This window comes from Temnothorax longispinosus, chromosome 2, assembly GCF_030848805.1.
Source record: "Temnothorax longispinosus isolate EJ_2023e chromosome 2, Tlon_JGU_v1, whole genome shotgun sequence".
NCBI classification, from domain to species: domain Eukaryota; kingdom Metazoa; phylum Arthropoda; class Insecta; order Hymenoptera; family Formicidae; genus Temnothorax; species Temnothorax longispinosus.
This window is the reverse complement of record NC_092359.1, coordinates 22,462,147-22,473,675: the sequence shown is the minus strand read 5'-3', so window position 1 is coordinate 22,473,675 and position 11,529 is coordinate 22,462,147. Positions and strand designations below refer to the sequence as shown.

The window sequence follows — 11,529 nt, the reverse complement described above, 5'->3', positions numbered from 1 at the left end:
TAATATAATTTTTTTTAGTAAGCGTAGACTGAAATTTTAACAAAAGATTTCTTTAAAGTTTAGCGAAAAAATTTAATTTTAATTTAAAACAGAAAAATAGCTACAATAAATTATATTATTTTTCTTAATATTTTTGTGGAAGAAAAATCAACTCTCGTCAATTCGTCAAAGAATGTGATTAAAACTTTCCCGGTCGGTTTAGAATCTATTCTTGAAATCATATTAGAACCTCGTTTCAATATTACACATGTATTATTTACTGTTTTATAACAGCATTAGAAATATACATAAGTGGAGGTGGATAAATAATAAATAACTTAGATAAAAAAGATCGCCTGTTTTCCAGTTTGGGCACGTTGCGTCACAACTATTAATTGATAGTAATTATAATCAGGAGAAACTTTCAGGAGGATTTTTATTGAGATTCCTGACCCACGGGTTACACCACTTTACCGAGTCGGAACTCAGTTCACTGACTACCGGTTGCGTTTTCTCGATTTCTGGATTCCAGACTTGTCGACGGATAGCAGAATATATATTTTTTTACTTGTGGCACGAACGGCAATGCCATTGCGAAAGTCAGTGACATAAGTACATTATTTGATGTCTAAGCGTCCGCGCGATTTCTGATCAAATCTTCCATCCCGACTGAGAAAGCGATTGAATACATTAATTTTCTGTACATTTGTATTATGCGAGCTAAAACCAAAGTTTCTGTCAATCTGTGTACTCCTTTAATGTGTGGAAGATAAAATTAATCAAAAATATTGACATTTTTCTAAAATCAATAAGTTTAGATTGATTGTGCAATTTTTATCAAAGATATATATCTAAAGTAACTCACAAATTGGAATACATAATTTATGATTATCGATAGTTACTTTCACGATTTCACATTATTCGTGAGATCAAAGTTTTTGTAATTATGATCGATGAAGTTGTATTTATACTCTTGTCTTATTGCTGAGCTGCAATGTGCTGCTACAGATTTATATATTTGAAAATAACATTGCAAAGCCTTATTCATACCGTTAAATTAGAAGTAATTGCTAGGGTAATATAATTATATAGTAGTTACCAGGAGTGTAACGAGAGAGTCTAGGTCGGCAGATCTGATAGGATTTATGGATTCACGTGTAAGATTTATGCGAATATTGGACAGAACGATTACTACCTGTATGACGACACGCGTCATCCGTGACATGGGCGCAACGGCTTTCTCATTCTTGGGTGCAGGAAGGGGCCTCTCGAAGATTGCATTGACATCTCGAAACGTTTCCGCAAGCTGACAGATGCAACCTGTACGATGGAATGATCGTGCAAGCGACATTTCACTCGAACATATTTGAGAAATGCACATACGATTGGACTTCACGCTTCTAGATTCATATATAATTTAACGTTCTAGTGGAAAGTAAAAGCCAGTAGTTACATAGATTTTAATTCATGCAAGATCTCTCTCTCTCTCTTAGTTAATAAATATTACAAGATGCGTTTATAATAATTTATTTTAAAAATTAATCGTGTCGTTATTATAATAATGAACGTTAAAGTAAAATCTTCATTTTCTTTCATATGTGACGAACATAATTCCACAGGCGTGATTCATGTTAAGTGAAGGTAAGAACCTTCCGGCAATTTCGCACGGTGCGAACGTTGGGATTATTGCGCGATTCCGTGATGCCGAGACTGTCTCTTCATGGGCGGTACCACGAATTATAATGACAAAGATCATTGCGCGTCCTATTCTCGAGGCAACGTTGGCAACGATAGTCAACGTCAGTACGACCATTGTTGTTGATTGACGACGTGTCATCCCCAATAGCGTGTGTTCGCTTTTCAAATGTAAGATCAGTCGAAAGGTGCCATGGTCGTTTGATATTGTTAACCCTTGTCACGAGAGATTCCATGACATCCAGCATACATTTTTCTTTACATAACTCAATAATTGCAATTTGATAATTAAGGACGCGAGACGTGAAGACATTCCTTACGGTTTTTTTTTCTTTAAATTTATTATCCGTTCGAGGCGTTAAGTGATGCAAAAAGATGTCCTTGCACCTTCCGGTGTCACCATGTTCTTTTTTAGTTCATGGTTTTTCTCACGACGACGTCTGCTGATAAATCACGACGACGGGTAATGACTATCGACTGACTACCAACCGATCTCGCTTACTCGATACTTATTCGTGAGCATCCTGCGCCATCTAATTATTGCGATCCGTGCAGATACGAGACACATATACGAAGGACTGCTTCTGTAGATGTACGGCGGTAACCGTCTGTAGAAGTGTAATTCTCGGCGTGGAAACTGGCGAACAAAGAGCTGGCATTTGAATGCCAGCGACTATGATTCGCATCTGCTATGATCGGGCACGGACTTCGTGATCTTAACAGAATCGAGGCTTCTCCGTTTTAAATCCTCACCTTTTAATTTAAATCATAATTTTTTGTTTCGGTACATATAATTCACAAACTAAATTGGATAGAGTTTTGCATAGTACATCACGATTGCTCTGCCAACTTTTCTTTCTTTATTCAGACAGATATAATATAAATAATACGTTGCAATAAAGAAATATGAACTTGATTTTTTAAACTCACCGAGAAAACTTCAATATAGATTGCGTTTTAATAATATTTCAAAAGCTACGTGATATACATATTGGCCGACTTAATTTATTCTTTACTATAAAAATTATAAGCTATCGTACGGATATATCTTTTTTATAAATTATCTTATTTATAAATTATACATAATTTTTAAACATTCTTGAATTGAAATGAATTGAATTGAACTAGAACTTTCTTTAGAATTGAATAATTAAAAAATTATTTTTTTTCTATTTATTATTTAAGTAATTAAGTAGTGAACAAAGAGATTTAATTATTGTTTAATGTTCAACCACAATCGCGATTCCGTTCACACGTTAATTGCGACATTACTTTCCCATCGTAGCATCTAAATCTTGAACTTTATTGACCTGATCTGGAATGGTAATGCTATATATGGTTAACGCCCAGCAGAATCTTTTCCATTATTGAATAAATCGCTGTTAAAGATTTAAAACGCCATGCCACGTACGCAGCAATTTAGTGCTAAATCGCAACTGTTGACGGCATGCTTTACGATACCTTTCTTCACGCTTAATAAAAGCTAAGCGCCTTAAATTATACTTTATCGTGATCGTTCGTGTAACCAAGAAATATACTAGTATCTTAGGTACATACTTTTAGTAACAGAATGAAATACAAAATCCAATATTATAGTTCAATTTTTTATTTAAAAAAAATACGTTTTTGTGTAGACATATTTTATCCATCTACGATTTTTCCATTATTTGTATGTATAAGTATTTAAGTACTTAAAATTAATTGCTTAAAATTTTAATATGAGTTGCTTTTTTAAAATAAAAACCTATTTCTCATTTCTATTTCCTATTTCCTAAAATTTCTATTACTCAAGTAAATATATGGGAGATGTATCACACAATCAGAAATATAACTGCAACTGCAACACACGTAGAGAAAGTAAAATAGTGTTATCCGCTTAGGTCAATGACTCTTGCTTTTGAAATCTTATTAATAGTGATCTATGGCGGGCAGAGGAAGTCGTATGGTATGATATTAGTCATCTGACGTGTTACAGAAACACTAGTTCCGCTTCGGCATGTATATTAATGTATTATATCCTGATCTTAAATTATTTCCCATAATGGTTATTCAACAAATTTTGCTCGCTATCTTTAAAGTATTTTTGAAAGAATAAATATGACAAGACTAAATACTGCAATAGAAAAAAAATTAAACAAAGAAACATATGTAGATAAAGACATAATAAATATATAACAAAAAACGCGCTTAACTTCGGGTTATACGGAGTACTGGTCTTTAATAAATCATTATTCTCTTATCGTCATGGATCTTAAAGATTGTCTGCGCATTTGTATATTTTGGCAAAACGCAAGAAGTCGTTAAAAGTCGTTAGAAGTTAGCAATATTTTATCTTACATTTACAAGTACGTGCGAATACTTCGGACTAAACGGAGCACTTCTGGGCTTTAGTAAGAAGCTTTGATTCTTTTGACGTAATAAATTTTAGGGAATGTTCTCGCACTTGTAAATTTTGGCACAAAACGCAGGAACGGTTAGGAGTTTTTTATTTACATATGCAAGTCATCATTACATATACAAGTGCGCACGGATACTTCGGAGCTTAACCGAGCACTTTTGGGTCTCGACTATTAATAGCATGTTCATATGATACATTATATTCTTGTGAAACGAAATAATGAAACTATAAGTATTGTTGTACCTTTTCACGTAGAAGATAATTTTGTTTTGTTAAAAAATATTTAACAATGAGTTAATCAAGCAATTGGTTCTTTTACATTACGAGTATAATAGAAATCACAATGATGAAAGTTATTGATTATATTGTTGATAACCGCATAATAAAATTAAGTACAAAGAGAAATCTCTGTATCATTCGTTCTTGGGAAACATCATAATTTAGAATACGTGGGGAAGATTTTAATTGTGGCCTTCACATGACTGTTAAATATCATGCAATTATATGAATTGTATATATAAATGTATCTTGAAATTTTTGAATATAGTCTTTATTAATTATTTTTTAATACATCTTTAATATTTATTTCAATAGTAATCACACACATTATTAATTAAAGAATATTGGTGTGTACTTCAGCTATTAGATGATTTAAATAATTATATCTTGATATCTACAGGAAGTCATGTATACATACAGTTATACATAGAACAATAACAAGTCTGACTAGTTTTATTCCTACGCAATTCCAGTGAAGAAGTATGAATCATTAATGCAGACTAAACAAGCAATAACCTGCACTATTACTGAGTAAATATCTAATACGTTAATCTAATTAGTATCTGCAGGTCACTTATTAATGCTATTTCTGTCGTACAAGTTATATTGCGCTTTTAAACGTAAAAATATAGAGATATTTTTAAATTCTAATTTTTTAAGTTGAAACTAACCAAGAAAATAGATTTGTAACTACTTCCATATATTTCTTATTTTTACTTTAAAAATTGTTCATTTTTGAAGAATAATTTATCGCGTTTTTTTAAATAAAAAAACCAGAATATCTTTTTTATAGTAAATACATTTATATTCATATTATTACATTATTCGATAATATTTTGTATAGGATTATTATTGTAGCATTATTTGTTTAACTAATCGTGCGAGTTTAACAAACAAAATATAAATGATCAGATGACTAAAGAAATACTTACGGAACACTCGTGAAAAGTACGAAATCATTGCAGTGAGAGTGACTACGTAAGGTGCTCGTTTTCTTTCGTCAAACTCGAATCTTTTCACATCCATTTCAATTTCCTCATCATCATTACCTTTGCCACCCACATTTTATACGCATCTGTTTGTATAACAGAGAATGATTTCGTTATGACTTGAATGCAGGGACCTAACTCACTCTTACTAGACATATTTCATTGGGAATTAAATTGCATCTTTCTATAGGTCTTTTATACATTATGATGGATAAATGGCATTGATTTTGGTTGAAAAGAGTATTCTCTCTCTCTCTCTTTCTCTCTCTCTCCCCCTCTCTCCCTCTCCCTCTCCCTTTTCTCCCTTCTCTATTTCCTCCTTCCCTCCCTTCCTTTTTCTTTCTTATCTATATTATTCATGTACAGTTAAATAAGTTTAGATAAGATATTATTTATATGCATGCAATAAGATTTACCGGAAGAATTATAGTTTTCATCAATTCATCTGATGCATTACTTACTATCGATAATTTACTCTCAGCTGGCAATCAGATATCAACCGTTGATATTGTCGTGTGTTCATGGATTTTAAACTATTGCTATTTTTTTATTTTGTAATGATTTTTAAAAGATATCAAAAATAGACATTACACTCTCTAAATTAAATATATAAAATATATATATAATTTCGGAAAATAAAATTTATATTTGATAAAAATATGTACCTTATTCGAAGGAATTGAACTTCTTTAACATATCGTGGCGCTACTTTACAAAGTCCAAAGTGATTACTATGCGATAAAATTGGCTTTATGAAAATATGGATAAATTTTAATTTCTGCAGATGGTATATTATATTATAATATATCATCTCTCAAAATATTTTCAATATTTGTATAAAATGTATAAAATGCAATATTTTTTTAAAAGATAATTGCAGTATAAATTTTACCTAGAGACATCTACCATGGTTTTCTTCAATCAATGTAACATAAGATTCATAGGGATCAGATAGGTATCAGATAATGAAAGTAGATACAAATATATTTAATAAATTATTATTTTTATTGCGAGATTTTATATTATATAAAATTTATTAATAAGTTACTAAGAATACGAAAACATGTATAAATATATATATTACATCTTGCTTGAGTTATAAATATATAATACTGCGCGAAATAAAAATCATCTCTTCTACAAATAATGTCTTTCATAAATAATCTATGAGTGATCACTTGTCACAAAGATACTACAAACACGATTATCATTGTGACTGATTATCACAAAATGCAACCGAGAATCTTAGAAATCGATATCGGTTACAGAATACCTCTCATTGTCAGAAAGGTACAATTAATGAAGGTACTATCGATCCAAATAAATAAATAATTAATATACCAAATAAATTAATTTACATGTAAGAATAAATACTATATGCTACATATTCAATCGTGAGCCGCGATAATAAATAATTAATTCAATAAATAATTTTGAGAAATTTTCACGGATCATAAGGCAAATTTCGTAGTCTCCGCAAATTTCGCAATAATCGCTACATGACCAACGATTATTGTCAATAACTTCAACGTTTACTGCGCCGTTATGCAGATAGTGACGCGATTTTATGGCTACAGTCGTGGCAGGTGTTAAATCAATTTACATCGGTGGCATATGCTTCCCGATAATCTGATGCACCTTCTTGTGTCATCTTCTGATGAGAATGATCGATGACCTACTGACTACGACAGTCAAATACTTCTTTTTCTTATCTCTAATAGTTGAATACATGCCTCCAAGCATGCAGGTAGTCTCGGTATTTAAGAACTACGCCCCAGTCCCTGATGAGCCTCCGCGTCTCATCGACAGGGTTTCGCTCGGTATGGCTCATGATGCTTCGTTCCACGCGTGTCGGGAGTGGCAAAGAGGAGGACAAAGACTTAATGTTGCTCTCGACCTCGCATAACATCATTGTTAAGTACGATTGAGTCACCTTAAGAGCTTGTCGAACTTGAGATTTAGACTCGTCCTCGATCAGTTCTTCGAATGCCACGGCGAATTTCTGGAGATCCATGTGCATTTTCGGGTAGTGGTTAACAATCTGCAAGAAACAGTTATTATGAAATTATTACTTTGTTTTAATATTTAAATATTTAAATGTCGCGGAAACCGCTCACTTAAGCTTGCCGTTTAATATTCATTTGATTCTCTTCAAGATATTAATAAACTTTGACGTAAAGAGAAGCGATTACAAATAGCATCACTTCCTTACGTAGTCGACGAAACTGTTAATGTCGATTGTAAATATTGCACCGTTAGAAATTATTCTATCACATTCACATAAATATTTATGAACGTTTCGTGTAATAGTACTTTTAGTGCCGTTTAAAGAATTGAAATAAGAAATCTGACGAAAGTCATATAGAGTTAATTGAATATGTAAATTTACCGATATTCTTCTAAGCACAAATATAAAATTTTAACTTATTTTTCCACCATACAATTTAATGGTTTATGCAGTAAAAAAAATTTATTGGAGCAGATGTTCAGCACAATTGTAAAATTATTTTATCTGGTGACAACAAATATAAAAAAAATGTGCGAAAAGATTTAGAACACGCTATTTAGAATACGTAGATGACACATATTGCGAGTCAAATTAATCGTAGAACAATTTTATGATCGACAAAACCTATTTTTTGTTCGTGCTATCAGCGATTGCAACTTAATTGCCGCGAAATGCTTAAGACTCCCCGTGAAGTCCCACCTTCCGAGAACGTGCAATTAAAACCCCAACAAGGTGCAACGTCGAGGATCAATGTTGCTGCAGTCCGGCGATCGGGGCGTGGCAGAGAGAGGGAAGGGGGCTGCGTGCCCGAATGCCGGCATCCGGGGAGTACCGCGGGTCGCGATATCAGCCTTGCGTTATCAGCGTGCTCGCATCGAGGAGGCAGACGAGCGCGATTACGCAGCCGCGCGACCCGGCGAACATGAGTGCACACGTACGGTCGCGTTGCGCGCGCATTGCATGAAAGACCGCGCTCGCTCCTGTTCGCCTGCTACTTTATAATAATTACCGTCTCATTAAAATTTGTTATTTAACGTTGCGTTAATCAATTGCAACCGGGTGGTCAGTCGGCCAGCCGGCCGGCCGCTGAAAACGCGACGGTAGCCTGCAACACTGTTCTCTCTTTTACGCATACTTGTTATCCGTCTCCCCTCTGCACGCGGTAGTATTCTTGCACGAATTGCTCTTTCATTTCTGCTATACGGTAACGACAGTTACGAACGATGAATATTAACGATCGAAAAGAAGCTAACAGCTCGAGGCATAACGTTGCGAACCTTAAAGCGATGGTGATGGAGAATAGCCGAAGAAACTAATGTCGCTAACAATGTTGCAATGAAAAGTATTAATGTAATATCACATAGAATCTAAGAAAGAAAGAGAGAAAAATCTCGTCTAGGAATAAGGTTTCTAATTTAGAAGAGTTCAGCCTTACAGTAATTTTCAAAGAGATTTCTACGATTGCAATATCTCTGTACTGGCGAAATAATGGCTAATTGGAAGCACAATTGGTGTCACGTATTTATGTTAAGAGTTCTTGATGGCTAGATAAACCGTTTGAAATACTTAATAACGGCAAACTTAAGTCGCGGCTCGAAATAAGTGTAGGATATAAGCGAGCAACAATGTTAATTGAGTGTCTGTACTCACCATTGGAGTATTAGCGTCGGCCAGTTTTCTTACAAGATTCACATCCTTCTTGCCAGGTACCCAGTTAGGTATGTACTGATGGTCGTCGACGCCAATCCTAACTCTCTCGTACAGGTATTCGTAATCTCGATTCAAGTAGTCATTCATTGTCAGCTGATGTTGCAGTTTGAGATTCTCCAGACTGGACTTCATCTCATTCTCGAGGTTCTTCAAAGGGACAGTTTGATAATTGAGTTCTTCTCCACATGGTAGATGCCAGGTTGGTTTCGACCCGGATATCCTCGGAGCCGCAAATGTAACGGCGAAGATAGCTGAGATCAGGCAAACTCTCTCGAGGAACATGTTTGAACGAATTTATCGTTGCAAATTTTTAGCGGTTACTCTTCGCAATTCAGTTACGATCTCGTCTAATCGGGCTTGTAGGAAAAATGATAGCGATAAGGCACTGAACGATATTCTCGATCGACGTGAGATCGTGAACTGAGATTGTCAAACTCGCGTTCTTCCTCCTTATATATGGGATTGTGTAAACAATCGCACGTACGCAGGCATGTTCGACGTCTTGTGCGGAAACGGTGGGGTTGCAGCGAAGTTTTTGTCCACGGGTTTTTATTGCATCGTCGGTGGAACCCCGGCGTAGATTTCCCCGGCGAAGCCTCTTTTATTGAAGCGAAGATATATTTTCTTCAAGCATTTTCAGATCATATCACTGTGCACTGATATATCACTGATATGACTTGAGCCTTCTGACATTGTAATGATCGGTCATATAGCGTTCTTTTAACTTCTTTTAGTTAATAACAAAATCAACTTTTTAGGTTTTTTTTATATATTTATTTTGATATAATTAGAGTAAGTTATAATCATAGCTCATACATTGCGTTTTTAAATAGTTTGCTATTATATAAACGTATACATATTAATGAATTTATGTTCTTCATAGACTTCTTGTCGTGTAACTATCCAAATTTATCTAAGTGACGTGTTCACTTAGCAGTAATAATTCCTATTGGCTATATATTTCGCGGATATCGCCCACATATACATATATAGATGTTCCGATTTTCCTCGAAATACGAACGGTACTTGTCGTCACGACGTCCGCATGTGCCTCGAAAGTACGCGCAATTCCGTCAGAAATCTCTCGGATGCCGCGTGCACTATTCAGACGCAAACACCGTTGTGTTTGCATTATGAATCAAATGGGAAAGCCACGTTGTCAAACGAATCATTAGAGATCCGCGATCGACATTTCGTTATACTTAAAACAGTTATATTTATTTGTAACAAGCCTAATGATTATTATTCAAAAGATTCGTGCAGCTATACTTGGAATCGAAAAGAATGAGGTTGAATAATATTTATAACAAGAGGCACCGACTTCATTCAGCGCCAATTGCATCTGCTATTTCGAGATACGATATGTGATTTTGAAAAATTCAATGCATACGATAATAAGTAATTTTTTAATAAATATTTACATACAATAGAAAATTTATTCACGATTATTATACATATATATATATATATATATATATATATATATAGAGTGCACTTTTCCTATTCGATAAAAATAATTGTTGATATATAAACTTTTCGTACAACATATATTACACGTATAAAAAATTAATTAAACAATTTTACTTTTATAAACAACTATTCTGTATTTTTTTAACTGTGTTAAAAAAAATGAAATAATTTCTATGCACTTGAGCCGTGCACGTGCAAACGATATCTAATTTCGATCGATCTGGTGATCCATAAGGAATTTTGACGTCAGGAGGTCAATTCTTTCCCGTCGAAATACGGAAAAGAAGATGGTGACAAAAACTTCTGAATGAAGTAGACGTAACGAACGTACGTCGATGCGTACGTACACGTTCGTTGTATCGTTAGGGGATATGCCATAAAAGGCGATACTATAATTAGGTCCTTCATGAATTCACCGAACTAAGATTAGAGATCTTCTCACGCCCGATTAAGTTGCGACGCGTCGTGACGTGTTATTTCGCTGCATATATCATGAACATAGGAAAACAAACAGCGGCCCGATTCAAACGCAGGAACCGCATCATTCGCATTGGCGAGATTCCACCAAAGTTTGTTGGAATAATTTCAATACGATTGAATGAATGGATGATTAATTCAATTAGGATGATTAATTCAATTAATTTAACGTTTTAATAAAATATTGTGTGATTATAGCATTTATATTGTAATGTATATGAAACTACAATATTGCTTGCATGATCGATGAAAAGGTAATAAGTAGATATCGGATTCTTTATATGCAGAGTGTTGGAAAAGAGCAATTAATAACTTTTAGATTCTTTATAAAATTTAACATATTTATACTGTAATATATATTGTAATATAAATATGTTGGATATTATAAATAAACTAAATTTTTGGTTATTATAATTGCTCTTTTCTAACATTCCGCATATAAAAAATCCGATATCTGGTAACAAGTATAAGACAGTAATAAGCGTTATTGTTCTTAATGAAAACACGATACATAAATATTAGTA

General features: G+C 33.8%; 1 protein-coding gene across 3 annotated transcripts; it reads right to left on the bottom strand.

Moving 5' to 3' along the window:
* Window positions 1-6,355: 6,355 nt before the first annotated feature.
* LOC139808431 (uncharacterized) lies at window positions 6,356-9,460 on the bottom strand. Of its 3 annotated transcripts, none has more exons than XM_071770397.1 (2): window positions 8,999-9,460; window positions 6,356-7,381 (listed from the first exon to the last, which is right to left on the bottom strand). In XM_071770397.1, the coding sequence occupies exons 1-2, from the start codon at window positions 9,338-9,340 to the stop codon at window positions 7,055-7,057; spliced, it is 669 nt and encodes a 222-aa protein (XP_071626498.1). In that variant the 5' UTR covers window positions 9,341-9,460; the 3' UTR covers window positions 6,356-7,054. The 3 variants fall into 3 exon arrangements, 1 of the variants encoding a protein (XP_071626498.1); XR_011730865.1 differs by lacking the exon at window positions 8,999-9,460 and adding an exon at window positions 7,458-8,130 and having other exon boundaries at window positions 7,242-7,381; XR_011730866.1 differs by lacking the exon at window positions 8,999-9,460 and adding an exon at window positions 8,048-8,162 and having other exon boundaries at window positions 7,254-7,381.
* Between the last annotated feature and the right edge of the window lie 2,069 nt (window positions 9,461-11,529).

Coding starts and splice junctions, on each gene's coding strand:
- LOC139808431 (XM_071770397.1), bottom strand. CDS start 9,340: ATGTTCCTCGAGAGAGTTTGCCTGATCTCAGCTATCTTCGCCGTTACA. Junction 7,382..8,998: donor CCGACGCTAATACTCCAATG/GTGAGTACAGAC, acceptor TGTTTCTTGCAG/ATTGTTAACCACTACCCGAA.